This window comes from Eptatretus burgeri, chromosome 4, assembly GCF_056783735.1.
Source record: "Eptatretus burgeri isolate ZD-2024b chromosome 4, Ebu_testis_v1, whole genome shotgun sequence".
Lineage (NCBI taxonomy): Eukaryota > Metazoa > Chordata > Myxini > Myxiniformes > Myxinidae > Eptatretus > Eptatretus burgeri.
Genome location: NC_140964.1, coordinates 22,279,731 through 22,302,835, shown reverse-complemented (window position 1 = coordinate 22,302,835; position 23,105 = coordinate 22,279,731). Strand labels below are relative to the sequence as shown.

Sequence of the window (23,105 nt, the reverse complement as noted above, 5' to 3'; positions counted from 1 at the left end):
CTTTCTTTTTGTGAGTTTCAAAGTAAGTTCTTCATAAAGTATAACATTGTCACAAACTAGGGGTCACGGGGGTAACACCGATTGGGGAGGGGGGGGGAGAGCGATATCCTTGGTCCCTCCCTGGACTCACCACAAATCACAGGCCGTCGCACACAAATAAGTTTGTGTTGTGGCGGGTCCCTAATCGACCGCTAATGCCAATTATTTGACCACATGACCCAGTGTCCTCTGACTGACTACCGTTTTGCTAGGAACATGTGGTCGCCTAACCTGGGAATCATGCCCTCGATGCATACTTGCGTTACTTACCGTGTCCGGTGCAGCTAAGCGGAGCTGCCGAGTGTACACTGGCAAATAAGCAGATTTTGAGGGAAAACTTCCCGGCTATGCTAAGGTGCGGACCATGCTAGACCAAGAGGAAAAGACAAAAATGAGCTGTGTACATTTCTAACAGGCACATTTATTTTTAAAAAACCGAGGAATGTTTATGGCACAGTATGAGTTTTTATTCACAAGATGTACAGCAGGGGAAAGCAAGGAATTTGTGGGAATGGCAAAATAAATGCAATAACCACAGAAGAAGACACAGTGCAGATTTGCCCCAAATAACCTGACAATCTTAAATTACATGAAACATGACAGGCACCATCACACACACACACACACACACACGGAAAATTAGAGATAGCCCAGAGAGATGAGGCAGTTGAGGACTAGTACCTCTTGATACCTGGCAGGTCGGCGGACTGGCACAACCCAAACGCTTAAGATGGGGGAGGAGGGTGGAAAACTGAAGGTGTCTATGGTGTGCGAGTGAGAGGTGTGAGTGTGGTGTGGTGTAAGAGGAAAGCGTGAGTGGTGCTAGTCAGGAAGGTCGCTCTGAAAATAATGGTTGTTCGGTACTTGCTCTCGCCAATTACTTTTGTGTGTCCACAGTGGGTGAGAGACAGATGGGTGAGAAGATGTGAAAGAAAAATACCTTAACATAATTGTGTAAGAGTCTGTAATTGTAAATGTTGGCTGCTGGATTCAGCCGAACACTGAGCGTTGATGATCCGGGGGTGGTCCCGGCTCGTTCTGGCAATCGCTTGCCCTGCCCGATGTCACTTGGCTGCTCCGCCCTCTCCTGTCAGTCGCGCTGACTTGTTGCGAGATTTGCTCTGGCACTGGAGAGCTCTTGTATGACCGCCTCGAGAGGTGAAGTGAAGTCTGCTCTCTGCTGAAGTCTGGCGATATCTCCCAATTGTAAGCTGAATTGCTCCTTTTATGGGCCCTGAGCGAGGGAGGAGATAAAAATCGGATCAAATGAGGCTGCAGGTGTTTCCATTTCAAACTCCCCCATTGGTGCACAGCAGTCGCTCCACACCGTATCCACGCTCCACCTGGCCTCAGATTCGAAAATGGCTTAATTCAACCTTACGACGGGCCATGCATCGGAGCCCCAAGATTGACATTGGGCGAGGGTTTTCGGAGCGTTCTCCAGTCCTAAACGTGTGCTGGGCTCCATTTCAATGTGGCTATTTAGGGAAATCCCAGCGTGGTCCTTATATCTTCAAATTAACCCCAGCGCATGCTTGTGCTTTGAATTACATGCCAAAACGACCCAACTCTCGTTCCCTCAGCATCTTCGGCATATTTTGCGACTGTGGTGAGCATCCCGGGGTGGATGCAAGTTGTGGCGGCTGTCGGAAGATGAGAGAACGTTGTTGCATTTGTGGTTAAGAGATTGGGAGAGGTAATTGGAGATGCCGCATTGCAGGATTTTAGTGCTCTGTTTTGAATGGGAAATGGTGCACAGATACAAATTAATCTTACTGTGCTTCGCATTCCTGGCACCATTACTGTTCTGTATGCTTGCTTGCTTGGTTTGTATAAGAGGTGAAATAAAGTGAAGGAATAAAACAAGAGAAAGAACAGAAGATTGATAACCGAACTAAAAGCCCGATGCAACGCGTCTTTCCCATTTACCCACTCGACATATGGGAAGGACTAACTAAACACATACTCATGAAATAACTGATTTGTGATCGCTGTATGTTGTGTGCCATTGCCTCGGAGGAGTGTGGTTTTACAAAATCGCAACACTATCCCCCTCCCTTTTTCTCGACTCGACCCGAGTCGTTCAGCATTCATGTGGCATATCGGTGTAGTATTCCCTCAAAAAACAATTTACTTAAGGCCCAGTCACACCTTGACGTTTTAGCCAGCGATGGCAACGTATTAAAATGTATGTAAAACGCTGGCTTACGTTGAACTTTTGATGTTTTTTTTTTAAAGATTCGGACGTACTCATAGCGACTTGGTCTTATGTATAACGCATTGGTAACGGACACAGAACGTTTCGTTGTGTTATAGATAACTTATACCAACGAATGCTGAACCTGTTGTCGGCCTACACAACCGATGCCCAACGATAGTCTAACTCAGGCATAGCGCGTTGCACGCATCGCCGACGATGTCGTGACGTAGCCTATTAAAAGGCTGACGCACAACGATTCAAATCATAACTGCCGTAGAAATGGAAGGGTCAAAATCGCGGTCACACCTTGGCGATCTTGCCAGCGTATGCCGACGTAACAAAAAGTGTGTCTAAAACGTTGGGGCACGTCGAATACGGTATGAGTAAGTTTGGTATGCGCGAGTAGAACGCTAAAGTACGCTATCATAAGTCGTAGTAAGTAGAGTACGTCAAGAAATTTTGAACATGTTCAAAATTTTACGACGTACTCGGCGTATGACACACGTTCCGCATGCGATGGGGATAAGTTTTACACACGATATGTGGACGCTTACACACGTCCACAAACGCTACTTATAAGCTACTCATAAGTCGAAACACGTCGCGGTAATGTCTTTTTTATGCGAAACATTTCTAACTTATGTTTGACGTGCTTTGAACCAATTCTTTACGTAGTCCCAACACACATCGACGTATGTAGACGTATTCCAATGACGTCTTCCGGTCGACAAAAAAAAATGAACGTGTTTCTAGGTTACAACTGCCATATAAAGACGTGTTCCCAGCGGTTTTGGGAATTGGTATATAAAAATGGTGTTCATAAAAGGGGAACCCAACAGTGTTTTCGAGTCCTTTTTGAGTCGATGTCCATGTCAGCAGTAACAGTATCAGTATCAGTATTACTATTAGTATTAGTATTAGTAGTAGTTTGTTCATGTTGGCAGTAGTAGGTGGGTGTGATGGGGAGGGTGTGGGTTATGATGGATCGTCCTTGCATCCGCATGTCCACGGGTAGGTTCATAGGCTGCCACTCAACGATTTAAATGGCTGCATCTCCACTATTGAAAGTAGACGCTTGCGCTCAACAATTGGATTTTTTTTTACACTCAACGACTTTTAAACAGTACCACTCAGCTATTTTCATTGTTTACAATGAACGATTTAAATTGCTGTCACTCGCCTTTGTTTTTTTTTTTTTTTTTTTTTTTTTTGACGCTGGGGTTTGGAAATTTGAAACGTTTCTTCTGAACGTGTTAAAACGCTCAAACTCGACTATTTTAAATAGACGCTGCCGATGGACAATTGGAATCATAGCCAAGCTAGACATCGAAGTGTGAACATCCTCGTCATGCTGAAGAAAAGTTTGAAGAATGCTGCAAATAAGTGTCCTGGCCGTGGCCGTGGACGCTGACGCAAGGACGATCCATTATACCGACGTCTTTCAGCCTATGAGTAACTTAAAAGTAACGTCTGTCGACATGTGGCAACGATCGCGTAACGTGCCAACAACACGTTAATCATAGGTAGGAAATAAGTTTCGGGTACTCGAAACATTACCTCGGCATGTCTCAGCTTATGATTAACTTACAAGTAGCATGTGTTGACGTCTGTCAACGATCGCAGACCGTGCCTACAACTTGTGGCCAGCGTAGCGGAACGTGTGAGTCATACGCCGGCATACGTCGTGAAATTTCAAGCATGAAAAAATTTGAGGACAACCGAAAAGTACAACGTTTAAAGCCAACGTACAACGACTTATGGCAACGTACTACGACGTATGCCAGCGTGCTCTCAATGTTATCAAAACTTACCCATAACGTATTCAACGTGTGCCAGCGTTTTAGAAAAAAAATTCAAAAATCGGCATACGTTGGCTAAAACGTCAAGGTGTGACCGGGCCTTTACAGATCCCTGAGTGGGACATTTCAAAGTTCAATCCATGTTCCAAAAATAATAAATTGATTGCATTGCATAACTAAGCTAACGGACTCATACGGACAACCTTATGCTAAATTTCGAGAATTTTTGTCTAAACACATACAAGGTGGGCTCACAACAATAACTATATACAATTCAAATACTTACACTACCCATTGCCCAGAACCTGTAACTCAAGAGAAAAAATAAACAGTTGGTGTGGGTAGCAGCAGATGTCTTGGTGGTCCTCAGTGGTCCTCTCTTTCTCGGCTGATGGAGGTAGCTCACCCTAGCATGGCAAGTCATACGCCGTCTCACAACTAGCCTTTTTCATCCAGCTTTTCCTGGGCTGCTTTTACACAGTCCTCGGCGGTACGGCTTCCTGTATGGCAGTCCCTGTCAACAATAGGCCGGGCGTAACCGGTGTGGATCTGATGTTTCACCACGCTCATACATCCAATATCCTCAGGTGACAAAGAGAAGATTTCCAAATGTTGGTCAATTAGTTTGTGTGAGACTTCTCGCCGGGCCTCCTCATCTACGCTGCTCCTGTTGACCATCTCACAAACAGGATCGGGCCAGTAGTTCCTATTGTATGCTCGAGACTCGCCCTGTGGTCGGTCTGGCTGGATCTTATTGTCTCTCAGCTTTGTGACTTGAATAACTCGTCCGCAGTCTGCTACCTCTGTGCCCCATCTGATAGTGCATGGTTCTGTGCTTCCATTAATTACCCTGACGGCCACAACAGGCCCATCAGTATTTACCAGGGTGCGACCCATGACTAAACCCGGAGTTGGTTGCCCCGCCAGTTGTCCAACCAAACCACAGGGTTCCCGCCAGGTTGGGTGAGCCCGCCATTGTGCCGGGTCTATCGCCTCAGCACCCGGAGGAATGGTCGCGGAATCTGGAGCTTCGAGCTCCACCTTCTCAACCGTGCTCGAGCCCCCCCAAATGGCAACTCTTCCACACTCACCTGCATGACACCTCGGCCCAGATCGATCTTACATTCACCTCATCGTTGCAATTTGTGGTTGTCTGCTCTTGATAAACCCCACATTATTTAAATGAATCAATTTATTTTCCCCCGCCCCTACAACAAGATCGGAGAAGGGGGACATTAAAATGAGCTCCATCTGACTCACCGATCATCCCTCCATGTACTTTTGTGTACATGATATTTCAAAAACCATTCAACATTGAGCTTTCATATTGTAGATATCTATTCTTCATCACATAATCTCAACCTGATTAAATCATGGCTGTGATTGGCTGAATTATGTTACCATGACAACCATTTCAGTAACGTGGCTTGTGTATGTGATATTTGAAAAATCGTTCAGAATTTAACTTTCAGATTACACGGATCTGTTCCTTATACCACCCAAAAGGTGGGGGACCTAATGTATCAGCTTCTTGTTTTATTTTATATGGTGTTTGGTGGAGGGGGGCATTGTAGTTTCATTTGTTGAAGTAAAGAATGTACTCGTGTATGATATCCAGTTTAACATATTTGTACCAAGTTGTGGATTTAAAAGGACTGTTTCTTTAAAGGAAAGACAAGATGAACGAGTGCCCTGGTTGTCAAGATGTTGGTGCAAATCTGTCTTCTGGTTCTCAAGACCTTGGTCTGAACCGGTCTCCCAGTTCTCAAGACGTTGGTCTGAACCGGTCTACCGGATCTCAAGACGTTGGTCTGAACCGGTCTACCGGATCTCAAGACGTTGGTCTGAACTGGTCTACCGGATCTCAAGACGTTGGTCTGAACTGGTCTACCGGATCTCAAGACGTTGGTCTGAACTGGTCTACCGGATCTCAAGACGTTGGTCTGAACCGGTCTACCGGATCTCAAGACGTTGGTCTGAACCGGTCTACCGGTTCTCAAGACGTTGGTCTGAACCGGTCTACCGGTTCTCAAGACGTTGGTCTACCACCACATACGACTCCAAAGAATACGAAAACCACTGTTTGCGAGCGTCTAAAGTAAATAATTTTATTTTTGCCTTCCACGCTTTTTAACACTGATTTTTGGATATATCTGTCACAAAATGCACAAGAAATTGACTTTTCAATCATTTTTTCATGTAGGCACTTCTTCAGAAGAACTGAAAAGAAGGGGAAGCACTGTGATGATGTTTCACATACCATGTAAGTAAGAGAAAATCTCCCTTCGGGATGTCATGACATGAATTGTGCTGGAAATAGAAATAGTATTCCTGTCGTATCTCGATCACATGATGATCCTGAATTATTTTCTGTACCAAAAATTAGAGTTTTAGGGCTGTGGGACTTCTTTGAGGTTCCTATATTGAGATGGAATCTTGATGCTGATATTCATGATCATGCTGACGTTTTGCATGACGGGCGAGACATCGATGTGTGTGCCGTGCCATCGAAGGACGTGGATCGTGAGGACCATCTGCCAGTGCTGAGGGTGTTGATGGACGTGAAAGATCCCATCATGTCTCTTGCAAAGGGTTTGCGAGTTATCGCCAGTTCCCTGAACAACATCACACATTCCTGCCAGTCAACAGAAAGATTTCCCAACTAGTTTGTGAATGACTTCGGCCACAACCGTTCCCACTGGCAACATTATACGAATATAGTGGTTGTTGGTGTAGTTAATGAAGAAGAGAAATGTTAAGGTTATAAGAGTGGATCGAAACTCAGTGTAAATGGTAAGCATCAGGAGGTAATTGATCTGAGGAGGGAAGGAATTCCACTTCAACCAGATGTATCAAAATGTAAATCTTCGTTTGCAAAGATTTGATACATAATAAAGAATGGCAACAACTACTTTGTCCAATATTATATGAGAACTAGAACAACAGTTGTAGAGTGCATGGTTTCCTCAACCCGCATGTTCTTTCTGAACAGAAATACCATCATTAACTGAACATCATGGCCCACTGTTATTATGGCCCATATGCCTCTATATCATTCACATACCGTTTTATGTCACATACATTGCCATTATTTAAGGTGGTGGTGGGCTTGGGATCCTAGGATCCTGAGTTCAAATCCCACTTGGCTGTTGAATTAATACCAGGTTGGGTTGACTGTGCCTGTGATTCTTCCGAGGTCGGCAAAATGATTGCCAGCATGCTGGTATCCGGTGTCGGAGTGGTGACCCGTTCAGGATTGTGTCCAATAGCCAAGGAGACTGCTTAGGCAGCACCAACGCTCTGCACAGAGTATCATGGTCCCAATGGATGGATGGATTGGCCTTATCCATGGCTTTATTGATTGATCATTCAGATATTTCACAACCACTTTGGTGCACATTAAGACGAGATTGCATCAATTAAGGTGAATTTAAAGAAAAAAAAAATCAAACCATATTCCCCCATGTCTCGTCGATCATATGTATTAAGTTTCACATCGATCTGTGAAGCGGTTCTGGAATAGATGTTTTTACATTTTTATTTTCAATCCAATATGGCTGCCACACCATATGGCCGATGCAATCATAAATTTAATCGTTTACTCACATCGGGTTGTCGATCAGATCTATGAAGTTACAGATTTTACGGATAAGGATTTCGATTCAACCAATTATGGCTGGAATACAACTTCCCTGATGATGTCATCATTATCACCCTATATACCCCACGGGGAGTTGATGACATACCAAAAAAAATGATGTCCAAATTTTTACCTTCAATCCAATATGGCTGCTATACCCAGGGCCGGATTTAGGGAAGGACCAACGGGACATTTGTTCAGGGCCCAAACTCTCGGAAGTCCACGAAAAACATACGAAACTTTTCCTTATTTATTTATTTATTTATTTATTTATAAAGCTAGTATTATTTATTCCCTTGTTGACTCAAAGTTAGCAGAGCCAGGGAAGTGGTATATGGGGTTACAACTTCTGCGATGGAAGGCTGGAAATTCGACTTTCCCCATCCAGTTTTTGATGAATTTGTGTTAACATTCCGTCAAAATCACTTTATCAATTCGATATCACGATTAAGCTCAAAGTGATAATTACCTCCACCCACCGAAGGTGGACAGAGGTTGTTTTAACCCTCTCTATTTGTTTGTGAAAATAAATCTCGAAAACTTGTGGATGGATTCGGACGAAATTTGGTGGAGAGCTTGGGTATACGACAAGGACAAAATGATTAGATTTTAGTGGAGATCCCAATCCGGATCCAGATCCGAGAATTTTTCAAGTGATTTTTCACCATTGAGTGATAGGGCTAAAATTATATATAGCACGATATTTGGAAAAGTTATGGACGGATTCAGATGAAACCTGGTGGACGAGTTGGCTATGTGACAAGAACAAGCCCATTGAATTTTAGTTCATGTCCGAATCCAGATCCGGCCCATCAGTAGGATACAAAATGTAAACTAATGAGCTTGATGGAGGTATGCACTCCACCGAGTTCCCGAGTTTAAAATATTTTTACTTTTGATTTGTCTTCAGTTTCAAAAAAAGTGTTGTCGTGAAATGTTTATCGATCAATACACAGTAATGCTGTGGATTAAGATGCAGACTAAGCTGAGAGATGCTTGGGAAAGCAGACAAGCATGCTCGAAGCTGACATTTTTTGTGTGAACACTTGTATTTATGTATGTACTAGAACATAAGACCCGTCGCTTCGCTGACAGAAATACCAATCTTTGCTGGGCTGGCTAATCAATAGGGCAAGAAGTAAAAAGATTCCTGGGAGTGCGGGGATAACCAGCGTCCCAAGATGGCGTTCGCAGTTTCGCCAGGTGTGCCCAGATACCTATAAATAAAATTTTAAAAAGAAACTTTTTTTTTCCTTTCACAAGTCTTCCTGGGAGTTCCCTGAACCCACCGTAGTTGCGTCCATTAAAATCCGTTAAGCCGTCCTCAAGCCATAACACACCAAACAGACAGACACGGCTCCTTTGAGAATATAGAAAGATGTGTGTGTGTGTGTGTGTGTGTGTGTGTGTGTGTGTGTGTGTGTGTGTGTGTGTGTGTGTGTGTGTGTGTGTGTGTGTGTGTGTGTGTGTGTGTGTGTGTGTGTGTGTGTGTATATATATATATATATGTGTATATATATATATATATGTGTATATATATATATATATATATATATATATATATATATACATATATATATATATATATATACATATATATATGCATGTATACATATATATATATATATGTATATACGTATATATATATATATATATATATATATATATATATATATATATATATATATATATATTGTTACGGAAATGGCCCTTCGTTTGCTACTAAATATAGGATTAGCTCAGATCCCCCATTAAATGCATGTTTAGTCAGGTTGTTCAGTAAATGGACGTAACATGTGTGTCGGGAGGTGTAGGATGCATGGTTATTGTTCGTACAGTGGTGGTGTACCGAGGGCTTATTCTTCCTTCCTTCCCCTCTCTGGACGAGGCCCTGCCCAGTCGGCTGAGAGGAAGTGGCCAAAAAGAGGAAGTAAAACTAAGGGGAGGAGTTTGTCGGCTTCATGAAGGGGGAGGAGCGAGTGACTTCGAAGCGAGTGAATGAAGAAGAGACAGTGGTGATTCTGCCAGGAGGGAAACTGGACTTGGGTGCGCCGGGTCTGCCTTCTGTGGCCTGGATAAGTGAGCCAGGGCCGAAGGAAATGCAGAGAAAGGACTGCAGGAGGTCTGTCTGCCCTCGGCAGCGAACGGAAACCTCTTGGAGTGGTTGTTTTGGGAGAAGTACAAAAATGGCAGTCGGTTTTGAGGCCACGAGCGCTGAAAGGAAAAAGGAAAGCGAGTGGTGCGATCGGCAGGGAGAGGACCTGGCTGCTGTGTGAGTCTGGAGTCGGCTTCGAGCGGAGGTCATCGACAGGTTCAACCTGCATCTAACGACGGAGCATCTGACTGTCCCTACTCACCTCACGGCTCGACGACGTCTTGGAATCCCATGGACCCAGCCTACCGGAGCCCGGCACCTCAATTTGGCCTTGTCTGGTGAACAGGCCAGGCCTGGACTTGTATGCTGGACCTTGTGGGAAACCAGCTGGGACCCATCGTCAATCTGGCAGTTTTGGCGTCGACCTTACGCGGGGTCAGAGCGTGCGGAGACCGCGTGCGGTGCGAGAAAGGAAGACGAGCGCCATCTTGCCACGCGGCGTGTTCGAGCTTGGGGCTCGAATCCGTAGACATCCGCTTGTTACGATTGACATTCGTGCTTTTGACACTTTCCTCTCGTCCATGAAACATCACCAAGTATTCTGTCTTGTCTGCATGCTGTCTATGTCTTTCTTGCATGTGGTTTAAGGCATATCTCATTACCAACCCCCTCAAAACCCGTAATCCGTAGTTCCCTAGTTAAGAACGGGTTATAGATTAATTAAAACATTGTCGTGAATATTTTGCTTGTGTTGTGTTCCCCGATGTTCCCCAATAAATCTGGTTGATTCGTATGAAGTTGCCGTTAGGGATTAATTCGTGTCGCATCGAGGAACGATCCGTTCGATTGGTATATAAAACCAAAATGGTTACAGACTGGCAGAAAACGCTCGGCATCTGACAAAACCTGTCTGTAACCGGGGTCTATTTCCCCAACTGGTGAGGTCCAGGATTACGTTGGTATCGCGATTGAAGACGCGTGACCCGTGGCCTGTACCGAGCCAGCTGGCGTTATAAACCCCGGAGACGGCGGTGGTGAGGGTGGCGCCAAGAGTCAGGTGAGAATCCCGCCACCGCGGATCCGCAACAATATATATATATATATATATATATATATATATATATATATATATATATATATATATATATATATATATGTCTTCTTCTTCTTCTTCTTCTTTCAGCTGCTCCCGTTAGGCGTCGCCACAGCGGATCATCCGTTTGATCCGCATAGTGATTTGGCACATGTTTTACACCGAATGCCCTTCCTGACGCAACCCTGGTTGCCTCTTACGACACAGGGATATATATATATATATATATATATATATATATATATATATATATATATATATGTGTATATTGGGTCGGCAGAATCGGTTGGGTCGCCAAAACAGGTGATCCTTATTGTCAGTAATTTTGTCTGTTTGTTTGGATGTTTGTTCGTTTGTCATCTTGTCTCTACCCCCATTCATTGCATGGTTGAATACATGCTTTGTTTGCATGCATGACAGCATAACTGCATCTTTGACCATATACGTGCTTGTTTGGTTGTGAAATAAATGTGCATGTTTAAATGTTAACCCGTTCGTTGCGTCCTCTTTCCCTAATTGAACTGCCATATTGCACTCGGAATATAGTTGGTTGTTAAATAGCCGATAAAGTGATTGGGTCCAATGGGGCTCGCGATAACCCCCTGCTCAGTTATCCCAAAACGGAGCGAGCTGCTTAAGCGGCTCGTTTCCAAGCGGGCCTCATTGTGGTACAATCTCTCAGTAATCTACCTGCACAATTAATTAGGTAAATCGAAAATTTGGCGATCGGACCCTGTAGCGCGGGTAGAGTACGGACAAGGTTGTGGTGTGGTTAAAAACACCCCCGTGGCTGGTTTTCGGCATTGATCCGGAAAGCCGCGACTGGATTGTCCGTTCGGTGGGTGAAGCAGCCGCTATTGGTTAAACGCGGTTGCTCGCACGCCGGCAGGCAAGAATCTACAACAATATATATGTGTTTATGTGTGTGTGTGTGTGTGTGTGTGCATATATATATATATATATATATATATATATATATATATATATATATATGTATGTAAATGTATATTGTTATGTTTGTTTGTGAGGCGGGGGTTAGATATTTACATTGCTAGATAGGAATGTATAGTGTCGCATGATGGATAGCCATCTCGATGTACAAGTAGGGAACCGTCAGTTTAAGCGTAGTCTTGTTTGCCTGTACACCATACAGGGGATGGTGGTGGTAATAATTAGGGACTATGGTTATGGAAATTGTGTGTAAAATCTCTACCAGGAGGCTTAGCACGAAAGAGGTGGGGGCGGAGTGGTGGAACGCCTCCCAAGGCATGTAGAAGTAGATCGCCTGCGAAGTGCTGAGAGCCGTCCCAAGAGGGGGGCGGAGTTACAACAAACGCCTCCAAAAAAGTGGCGGAGCGTGGCCAAGAAAATGGAGAGGAAAGGGCCAAAATCTGCAGTTGGGGTCGAGAGAACATTCGAGAGCAGTTGGAGAGAGAGGATTCCAGAAGCAGTTGCGAGCATGGTAGACATTGAGGAACACATTGAGGTCTGATATGAGAAGAACAGGGAAGATGGTCAGAAGAGAACAAAGAACTGAGGAGTTTGTGAGGAGAATCGTCTCTGAGGAGAGGTGGTTGCCCTGCCTGCCTCTACCTCTGATTGTCACCTGGAGCCTGTTCCTTATCCAGAGCCTGTGTGTGATTTGCCGATCTCCTCATCGTCCTGCCTCCGTCTGCTCACCTCCTCATCGTCTGCTCGCCTCCTCGTCGTCTGATCACCTCCTCGTCATCTGCTTTCCTCATCGTCGTCTGCTCGCCTCATCATCCCACCTCATAATCTGCCCATCCCACTGCCAAAAAGCTGAGTCCCCCCGGATTTGGCCCCTCCCCGTCTATAACTGAGTCCGGAGTGCGACGCCAATTTATTTCGATTTATTCTCCCCATTTGTGCTTGATTTTTTTTTTCTTTTCAATTTGGTATTTTCCTTTTCTTCCCCACCACAACCCGCCATCGGCTCCTCCGTCGTGTTCAATCCTCCCTGGTTCTTTTTATTATTGATTGTCGGATGGGAAATAAACCTGTTGGTTTCAAAAGCTTAAGGGTCCTCGTGTCTCTTCTCATGACCTATGTGCATACTGGCTGCCATTAATTTGGTACGCCTCATTTGAGCTGCTCAGGACATCGCAGGACTTTGATCTCCTGCCGCGCCAAGCTTGACGTTGAGCCATCAATGCGACAACATATATATATATATATATATATATATATATATATATATATATATATATATATATATATATATATATATATAGATATATATATATATATATATATATATATATATATATATATATATATATATATATATATGTATTTCATATTGCAGATATCTATTCTCCATGACATTAGCTCGACCTGATTCGATCACGGCTGTGGTTGGCTAAAATATTTTGCCATGACAACCGTCTCAGCAACTTGGCTTGTGCACATGATATTTCAAGAACCGTTCAAGATTTGGCTTTTATATGACACATATCTAATCTATTCCTCATCTGACCCAAAAGGTTGGGGACCTTAAGTATCAGTTCCTTGTTTTATTTTATGTGGTGTTTGGTGTCGGGGGCATTGTAGTATCAGTTGTTGAAATGCAGATTGTATAATCCATCCATTGGGACCACACTCTGTGCAGAGCATTGGTGCTGCCTAAGCAGTCTCCTTGGCTATTGGGTACAATCCTGGATGGGTCGCCACTTCGACACAGGATACCAGCAAGCTGGCACTCATTTTGCCGACCTCGGAAAGATGATGGGCTGAGTCAACCCCACCTGGTATTTCAACAGCCGAGTGGGTCTTGAACTCAGGACCCGAGGATCCCAAGCCGACCGCTAACCTTTAAGCCAACACCAGGCTTAGAGATTGTATATGATTTCCAGTGAAGTATATTTGTAGCAAGTTGTGGATTTAAAACGACTGTTCTTTTCCAGGAAAGTGAAGACGAACGAGTGCCCTGGTTCTCAAGATGTTGGTGCAAATCGGTCCTCTGGTTCTGAAGATGTTGGTCAGAACCCGTCACCACCACATACCACACCAAGCAAAAAGAAAACCACTCTTTGGAGATGTATAATGTAAAAAAAAAAAATTTCTCCCTCAACCTTTTAAAAACTTCTTTTTGAATATCTCTACATCAAGGAAATGTACAAGAAATTGACTTTTCAAACTTTTTCAACTTAGGCACATGTTCAGAAGAATTGGAAAGAAGGAGAAGCATCATGACGATGTTTCACAAACCATGTAAGTAAGAGAAAATCTCCATTCGGGATATCGTGACATGGCTTGTGCTATAAACAGATATGGTGTTCCTTTAAGGAAATTGAAGCTAAACCGGTCGTATCTCACGTCTGGAAGTCAACTTACATCACCTTTGCCAGCCAATCTTGCTCCTTGTATATGATGCAAGCCAAGATCACTTTTGCTCGGCTGCAAATCTGTGTTGCTTGCTTCGGTTTCAACCTCTGCATAAAATTAATGAAATTTCACATTTTCTTCCTCATATTTCAAGAGCATTGTAATGCACAGTATCAAGTAGTTGAAACTTTCTTTATATAAGCAAATGATGATTTCCATTGAAAGCTACCACCACATTGTGCTATATGATACACATTTACTGTATTTGGAGAGAATTGAGGGCTTCTCCACACCTTGAACTCCCTTATCCCAGATACACAACCCAGATAGAACCCAAACTTGGGTTATCCTTGGGCAACATGCAATATATGGTTCGAGGCTTTGAACCATATGTATAAACATTGTGTGTGTGTGTGTGTGTGTGTGTTTTGTGTGTTCAATTCTATGATATAGATGATAACGGTGCTCGTACTGATTCCTGAGGTACCCCATTACTTACATCCTTCCAGGACGACATCCTCCCATTCACAGCCACTCTTTGGTTTCTATCACCAATCCAGTTTGTTCTTGGTTTAGACTTCTGCAAGCTTGGATGCACTGCATCTGCTGCACTTCACTTATCCACGCATTCTTTGACTTTCAAAGTCAGCATACATTAACGCGGTGGATTCCTGTACGTGAGGCTCAGATCATCATCATTTCACGTGTAGCCTGTGACTGCTGGTTTGCATCATTGCTGGGAGATCTGCCGTGCTGCTCATCTAATTCCCTCTGCTGGTTATAGCAGGAATTTTGAATTTGTTCAAGGAGCCTGCGACAGCTCGCCCACTCGTCGCGAAAGACACAGTGGCGGCTTTAATGTCCACCGGCTAATGACAGCAGACGGGATGGCCGTTGAATGGCAAACCGAAGGACATCACACACATTGATGAATCGCCCTGCCTGTGAAACACTGAGATGACAGTTTATAGTTGTGTCGGAACTGATCGGTGGCGAGTGTGGGAGCTTGGGACACCAAAGGCAAAGAAAAGTGTGGTGTTGGTGATCTTCACACCCACTTCACCATTGTTACATTTCTTAGCTTCATTGTCAACTGCGTATGAAGATCCTGAAAGGGTAGTAGTGTAGCAGCATCGCAAACCTGTTGTGCATTTTGTGATACAAGCATCAACTTTGGCACAAATGTACATCAATATGTTGCGAACATGTTCAGATTTTGGGCCACTTGAAATTCTCTCTTTATGTCCGCCATATTGGATTTCAAAATGGCCGCCACTTGAAATCTACATTTGCTATTATCTCTGGACGTAATGCAGCTATTGACTTGATTCTGGTATCTAAATGTATATTTTTGGGGCAAGGAATCCAATGGTACCATTTTCAACTTAATATTATCTATCACAGTCTGTTATATAATTTTATTTGGAAATTATCTAGGCAAATATTGGATTCAACACAACACTTTGAAAAGAATGTCTTAGTTCTGTAAATGTCTTACGTATAATACTGACATGCTCTGGGGTTGTGATCTATGTTGTCTACAGTGGCAGTTGTAAGCACTTTGCCACGCATCTTCGGAGGGCAGACCACTCATTCTCTGTGAAACTGTTGGCAGACACTGTTGCCCATCTGTACTGAGAGCTGGAGCACTCTATCATAGGAAATGCTCAGGCTAAGGTGTGACAGTCTGTCGACCAATTCCTTCTTGCGTGTATGAGCATGCAGCATCATCCCTATGTATATTGGAAGTGGGGTCTCCTGTGCAACACTGTTCCTGACACTGGTGGATGATGTGGTGCCACGTGTTCGCTTGTGTTTGATGCTGTTGAACTTCAGTATCTGAGCTGTGGCAATTGCTGCAGGGTTAGTGTCTGCCATCTGTTCCTTGATGCTGGCTCCCTCTAGGATCATGCTGACTAGGGCAAGCAGCAACGGTGGCACCGATTCTTCTTGACATACTTCAGGGAATCCTGTGAAGGGCTTGGCTTCTCCAAACATGTGACGGCAAACAATCTGTGCAGCATGGGCAAGATGGACTGCATCACTATCACTGTCCAGCTCGCAGGCTTTGGCAAGAGCAGCACCGACATCTTCTTCAAATGCCATCAGGATGTCTCTCCCCTTGGTGTGTGCCCGCATGTCAGGAAACTGAGCCAACAGTCTCTGTTTCAGTCGTGTGGAGTGGACACTCGTGTCGAGCTGGACTCCTAGCTGTTCCGTTCTGGACTGATAGAGCTGGACAAGGTCAGCCAATCTGAATAATGGTGCCGTCTCCTCATCTTGTGTGGTTTCTTCAATGTAGAGGACGAGATCAGCGAAGACAACTGCCGACATTGCTCGCTCTTGTTTTGTGTCCTGTGATCCTGTTGACTGGGCCTTTTGTGTGCGATTGTAAAGTCCTATCAAGCACTGTGGGTGATACTGGGCGTCCAACGCTATCATGTCCCCACCACTGAGATGGCCCAGCAGTTCTGTATCACCAAGAAGGGTTGCACAGGCACGCACCCGTTTGTCCATTTCGAATGTTGCAGCTTTCGGAAGACTGTCAGCCCCAGCAGGTTGTTCACAGAAGAAACAATTTTCTGGAACCTTCTTCTCTGTACTCGATGAGCGTGAATGTAACCTGGTGCGTTTGCATGCAGCTTGTTCCTCATCGCTCTCACATTCTTTCTTGAGTGCTCTCTTTTGTGCTCTCTGCAGTTTGGTGTTGTGGTACTGGAGCCTGCATGTCTGATGATATTTTGCACCGTGTGCAACCATCGCAGCTTCAATGCCATGACCATCATCGAGTCTTTCCAAGTGAAATGATCCTGGAAGCTCTCCAAGTTCACTGAATTTGACCAAGTTCTCTGCGAGTGAACTATACCCACTCCCAATGTCTTTTCTCTTTGATTGGTCAGGTTTGGTCAGTGTCTCCGTCTTATCCTCTTGACATATAAGGCATAACTTCCAGTCAGTTGTGGTGAGGTGCTGTGATGTTGATGGTGAACTTCGCTCAACATCAGCTAGTCTGAAGCTCTTGGACATGGTGGAACTGTCTTCTGAATCTGCAACGATACAATGATATAATGTTAACATTTTGTTTTGTATATAATAGAGGTGTCTCCTCTGCCATACTAATGGAGAGGAGGATAATTCCTCTATATCGTAGAGCATTTAGCTTGGCACACTTAGGGAATTAGTTTTGTGAGATTATGCCAGAATTAAATTTTCACCCATACCGGAGGCAAGAAGAGAAATAAAATCACATGAGATTCTTTAGTTAAAAAATATTCCCAAATTTATTGAATATTTACAAAACGTTTGAATTCATAAATTCTTACAATATTTACACAGCCAAGATTTATATATAAATCAGTCTAAACTCTTATTAGGTTGGACAGTACATTTTCCAGATATACCCCGTTCTTTTAATTACAGCCTTTGTGTTAAATTCAGAACATGTCAAAACTGTCAGTGGGGAATACACACTTCACTCAAAATACTACTTTATATAAAACATTTCTAATTTAAAGCCTTATAGTAAGAATTTCAGATAAACCCCAAAAAAGTAAGACCAGATTGGCTATTAGACAACCTGCCTCTGTCGTGCCCACCAGACAAGTGGTTTTAGCCAGTACACATGTGTATCAGATAAGCTTGTGCTGAGTACATCATATCTGAACAACTCAGTGAGGCAGAGCACAGCAGTGCACACCAGGGTGACCCCTTCAGTGCATAAACCAATGAACCTGTCTACTGCAGGGCATATAGAAATGAAGTTATTTTCTGCATATAATAATAATATAAGTTCAGTTCTATATAACAATTTCTGTTATCACCACTACCACTACAACTACCACTACGTCAAGCTTTGTCTGGCATTTTGTTGACTAACTGACAAACAGACATACAGACAAGCTGGGATCAAAACATTACCTCCTTCCACCATTGAGTGTAGAGGTAAATATCATGGAAATTATATCATGCCCTAGATTTAATTCATGCTTACCCGTGTATTTGTTTCACTGGTTCACAAGGTCTTTTGCATACATGTTATTCAGACTCTTGTCTTCATTGCTGACCACACAATGTTGTCTAGCTGATCCCAGATTGTATGCAATTAACTCATTTATGTGGAGTCAAAAGGTTATTTAAACACAGACACACACAAAGAACACAGTTGATGTGGGTCAACACACATGCAGCCTCTCCACTCTTTTATTTGGGTCAGGGCTGTGATTAAAGACATGTAGTGGAGTCATGTTTGTAAACATTGTTAAAGACATGCTACAGTGCATTGTTAAGGAAACAAGACAGATGGAAGCCTATACAAGAAATTTCTGTACTCTACAAACACAAAAGATGGCTTAGAGGGTCGAGGAAAAGGGGATTATGCATGTTTGGTATTTATTGACAATATGAATGTAATGTTACATAAAATATGCAGATGAAAAACACAAATGAATGGGTCACTTTGTTTCCTAATGGGATATGAATTTATATTTTAGACTGCCAGTATATATGAGCTTGTCTGAGTTGTTACTAGTGATTTAGTATAGATTTTTTATTATTCATATTTACAGAATTAAGACATTCTTTTCAAAGTATTGTGTTGAATCCAATATTTGCCTCAATAATTTCCAAATAAAATTGTATAACAGACTGTGATAGATAATATTAAGTTGAAAATGGTACCATTGGATTCCTTGCCCCCAAAAATATACATTTAGATACCAGAATCAGGTCAATAGCTGTATTACATCCAGAGATAATAGCAAATGTAGATTTCAAGTTGCGGCCATTTTGAAATCCAATATGGCGGACATAAAGAGAGAATTTCAAGTGGCCCAATATCTGAAAATGTTCGCAACATATTAATGTACATTGTGCCAAATTTGGTGCTTGTATCACGAAATGCACAATTCTTTTGAATATTTGGGCTAAGCCGCCCCACTATAGCCAGTCCAGTCGTGTTGTTTGCTGTCTGAATGTAGAAAACACATCGAGCACCAATGCAGTCAGATTCTGTGACTTTTTACAGATTCTGTGACTTTTTACAGATTCGATGAGAACATAATTTGTGACTTTTTACAGCTTTACAAAATCTTTCTAATTTTTGCAGGAATGCTGACACTGAAATGACAAAACAACCTTTGGAGGAAGAGCTGCAAACCGGTGAGTTTTAGAAATTAATCTTTTATTAAAATAAGTTAGTTATCTCAGTTAATTTAGTTGTTTCAGCACTTCGTTTCTTGGCTGCATGTATTTGGGCATTTCAGCACTTGTTGGAGGAGAGACCTGAAAATGGTTCTTGTTACCTCTGCCTCCGAAGGTGGAAGGAGGTTATGTTTTCACCCCTGTCTGTTTGTTTGTCTGTCTGTGTGCAGGATATCTCAAAAATTTGCAGACGGATTCAGATGAAATTTTATGTGCACGTTGGGTGTTTGACAAGGACGAACTGATTCGATTCTGGGGAAGATCCAGATTCGGATCCGACGACTATTTTTAAGTGATTATACAGTTTATTCACCATTGAGAGAAAGGAATAAAAACGACATATAGCATGATATCTCAAAAAGTTGAAGATGGATTCGGACGAAGCTTGATGGACACATTGGGCGTTTGACAAGGAAGAATTCATTCAATTTTGGTGAAGATCCGAATGCGGATCTGGATATGATAATTTTTCAAGTGTTTCTTCACCATTGAGAGATAGGGCGAAACCGATTATTCAGCACGATATCTCAAAAACTTCTGGACGGATTCATACGAAACTTGGTGGACAGGTTGTGTGTGTGATAAAGACGAATTCTTTCGATTTTGGTGAAGGTCTGAATCCGGATCTGGATACGATAGCGATTTAATTTTTGAAGTGATTCTTCACCATTGAGAGAAAGGGCAAAAACGATGTAGCATGATATTTCAAAAATGTATTGGGCCCGATATGTTCTCATGGATCAGGCATTACGTGCTGGGGGTATGTGCTCTACCGAGTGCCCTTCTAGTTACATTTGCTTGTCAGTTTGCTGGTGGTGGCTGCTTGATCCTCATGACAATGACACAAACGACTGTCCTCTCACCGCAGCAACCATTACCGTGCATGCTCCAAACATTTTGTTTTGATCCTCCATTAATCCCATGTCAGTAAATGAACAGCTTTTAAACTTAACGATAAAGTTGTTTGTTTTTTTCACTTTCTTTCCTGGCAGTTTTAGTGGCTTTGCTTAAATTTAATATCCTCTTTCAGCAGCTGGCAAATTTTCATGTTTTGGCAGAAATCTTGAAAAAAAAAAAAAACTCTCTCTCTCTCTCTCTCTCTCTCTCTCTCTCTCTCTCTCTCTCTCTCTCTCTCTCTCTCTCTCTCTCTCTCTCTCTCTCTCTCTCTCTCTCTCTCTCTCTCTCTCTCTCTCTCTATCTCTCTCTCTCTCTCTCTCTCTCTCTCTCTCTCTCTCTCTCTCTCTCTCTCTCTCTCTCTCTCTCTCTCTCTCTCTCTCTCTCTCTCTCTCTCTCTCTCTCTCTCTCTCTCTCTCTCTCTCTCTCTCTCTCTCTCTCTCTCTCTCTCTCTCTCTCTCTCTCTCTCTCTCTCTCTCTCTCTTTCTCTCTCTCTCTCTCTCTCTCTCTCTCTCTCTCTCTCTCTCTCTCTCTCTCTCTCTCTCTCTCTCTCTCTCTCTCCCAACCTCATTCCACCCCCTCCGACTGCAGTGCAGCATCCTACCACACGTTTTTCTCGCTTTCTGTCTCTGAACGTATCTGGACAGTGGTTATGTCCAGATGGAGCCACCCCTCACGCTGCCTTCCCTTGCCCTCCGCTCAGGCTGCCTTCCCTTTCCCTCCCCACATGCTGCTTTCCCTTGTCCTCCCCTCATGCTGCCTTCCCTTGCCCTCCCCTCACGCTACATTCCCTTGCCCTCCCCTCATGCTTCCTTCCCTTGCCCTCCCCTCATGCTGCCTTACCTTGCCCTCCCCTCACACTGCCTTCCCTTGCCCTCCCCTCATGCTGCCTTCCCTTGCCGTCCCCTCACGCTGCCTTCCCTTTCCCTCCCCTCATGCTGCCTTCCCTTGCCCTCCCCTCATGCTGCCTTCCCTTGCCCTCCCCTCATGCTGCCTTCCCTTGCCCTCCCCTCACACTGCCTTCCCTTGTCCTCCTCTCATGCTGCCTTCCCTTGCCCTCCCCTCATGCTGCCTTCCCTTCCCCCCTCATGCTTCCTTCCCTTGCCCTCCCCTCATGCTGCCTTCCCTTGCCCTCCCCTCACACTGCCTACTCTTGCCCTCCCCTCATGCCGCCTTCCCTTGCCGGCCCCTCACGCTGCCTTCCCTTTCCCTCCCCTCACGCTGCCTTCCCTTGCCCTCCCCTCACGTTGCCTTCCTTTGCCCTCCCCTCACGCTGCCTTCCCTTGCCCTCCCCTCATGCTGCTTTCCCTTGCCCTCCCCTCATGCTGCCTTCCCTTGCCCTCCCCTCATGCTGCCCTCCCTTGCCCCCCTCACGCTGCCTTCCCTTGCCCTCCCCTCACGTTGCCTTCCTTTGCTCTCCCTTGCTGAAGTAGTCTTCCTTTTTATTGGAGTTTGAGTTGACAATACGCAGTATCATCCAAATCGTAGATACTATCAATCACTTTCGTCCTTGCATTTATTAACCCCGATCCTGTTATTTGTCGTATTTTCTGACTTTCTTGCAAGGGACAAAAAAATGACAAAGGACTGTCGTCTCTCTGTCACACTCACCCAAACTCTCTCTCCTCCCCTCCTTTATTTCCCGTTCTTCAAAGCAAGATGGCATCGATGACATGAAGAGGCTAAAATTTGATCAAGTGGTTAAATTAAATTGTTTTGCTCACCATGCCCGTGTTTTAGATAAGTGAGTTACCTTGATCCTTCGAGAGCGACGTGAGACATATTTTCCACAATTTAAGAATGTGTTCCATTCATACGATAAGCATCTAATAAATTCCAGATTCACAGACTGGCACAGCAGCACTCTTCTTATGGGGGTGGTCCATGGACCTTCTGTGTACATATCTCACCTTTTTTCATGTGCATGTTTGTTATTGTTCTGCAATTTCTCTTTTTTGTGTGTTTCTCAGATGCAAGGGTGAAGGCTCCCCTTTCCTTTCACAATTCTTTGCTGTTTGAGAATCTTGAAGATCTCCATAATTTGCTGGATGAGTTCCTTCACTCTCACTCCAGTATGGTGGATCAGGACCTTTACGATCACACAAGTGAGCTGAATGAGTATGTGGAAGATGGTGTCGCCATTCAGTCAATGGAGTCAGGGGATGCTAAGCACAGAGGTGAGTACCAAAGGCAGACTGTGAAGTTGAGGTCCAGAGTCTTTGCAAAGAGTCGGCAACGGTTATGTCATTCCACCGGACAATACTTTGTTTTCATTATATTTGATATTTGTCTCTAATGTAACAGCATTCCATGATTAGCCCCCATTGGACTCAGTCCGAAACGTGGGCTAATGGATTTGGTCTCGATTTTCGTGTCCATGCGTGTGTCTGCAGCCATATCTTGGACATGTATGTACCGGTTGCATTCATACTCGGCACAAAGACAGCACATGATAGCATTAATATGCACATCATTTTGGTTCGTGATGCGATCAAAGGTGGCCGACTGGCGGCCATCTTAGTTGAAAAAAAACCCACATTATACTCGTCCACAAATTTCCTGAACATGCATGGTCTGATTTTGTTCAAACTTGGCACAAACACAGTACACAATGACATGCACATGCATCTCACTTTATTTTGTGATCTGATCAAAGATGGCCGACTGGTAGATTGGTGGCCATTTTATTTGGGAAAAAAAATGCTGGCATTGAACACGTCCTCAACCATTTCTCGGACATGCATTTACCAGTCTTGTTCAAAGTTGGCGCCCAGGTAATGAATGATGGTTTACATATGCAC

General features: G+C 43.8%; 2 protein-coding genes across 4 annotated transcripts in view; one reads left to right on the top strand and one right to left on the bottom strand.

The window, feature by feature from the left end:
- LOC147027613 (uncharacterized) overlaps window positions 1-23,105 on the top strand; it is a 54,806-nt gene that overhangs the window by 10,532 nt on the left and 21,169 nt on the right. For all 3 annotated transcript variants that reach the window (XM_085877146.1, XM_085877147.1, XM_085877145.1), the window contains 6 exons: window positions 5,708-6,136; window positions 6,242-6,301; window positions 13,791-13,931; window positions 14,038-14,097; window positions 19,316-19,368; window positions 22,275-22,481. In XM_085877146.1, the coding sequence (XP_085733272.1) occupies window positions 5,708-6,136; window positions 6,242-6,301; window positions 13,791-13,931; window positions 14,038-14,097; window positions 19,316-19,368; window positions 22,275-22,481 (950 nt within the window). The remainder of the gene's footprint in view (window positions 1-5,707; window positions 6,137-6,241; window positions 6,302-13,790; window positions 13,932-14,037; window positions 14,098-19,315; window positions 19,369-22,274; window positions 22,482-23,105) is intronic.
- Window positions 15,210-17,238, bottom strand: LOC147027614 (uncharacterized). The gene has a single exon (XM_085876481.1). It carries the CDS (start codon window positions 17,236-17,238, stop codon window positions 15,802-15,804), a length of 1,437 nt encoding a protein of 478 aa, XP_085732607.1. The 3' UTR covers window positions 15,210-15,801.

Coding starts and splice junctions, on each gene's coding strand:
- LOC147027614 (XM_085876481.1), bottom strand. CDS start 17,238: ATGTCCAAGAGCTTCAGACTAGCTGATGTTGAGCGAAGTTCACCATCA.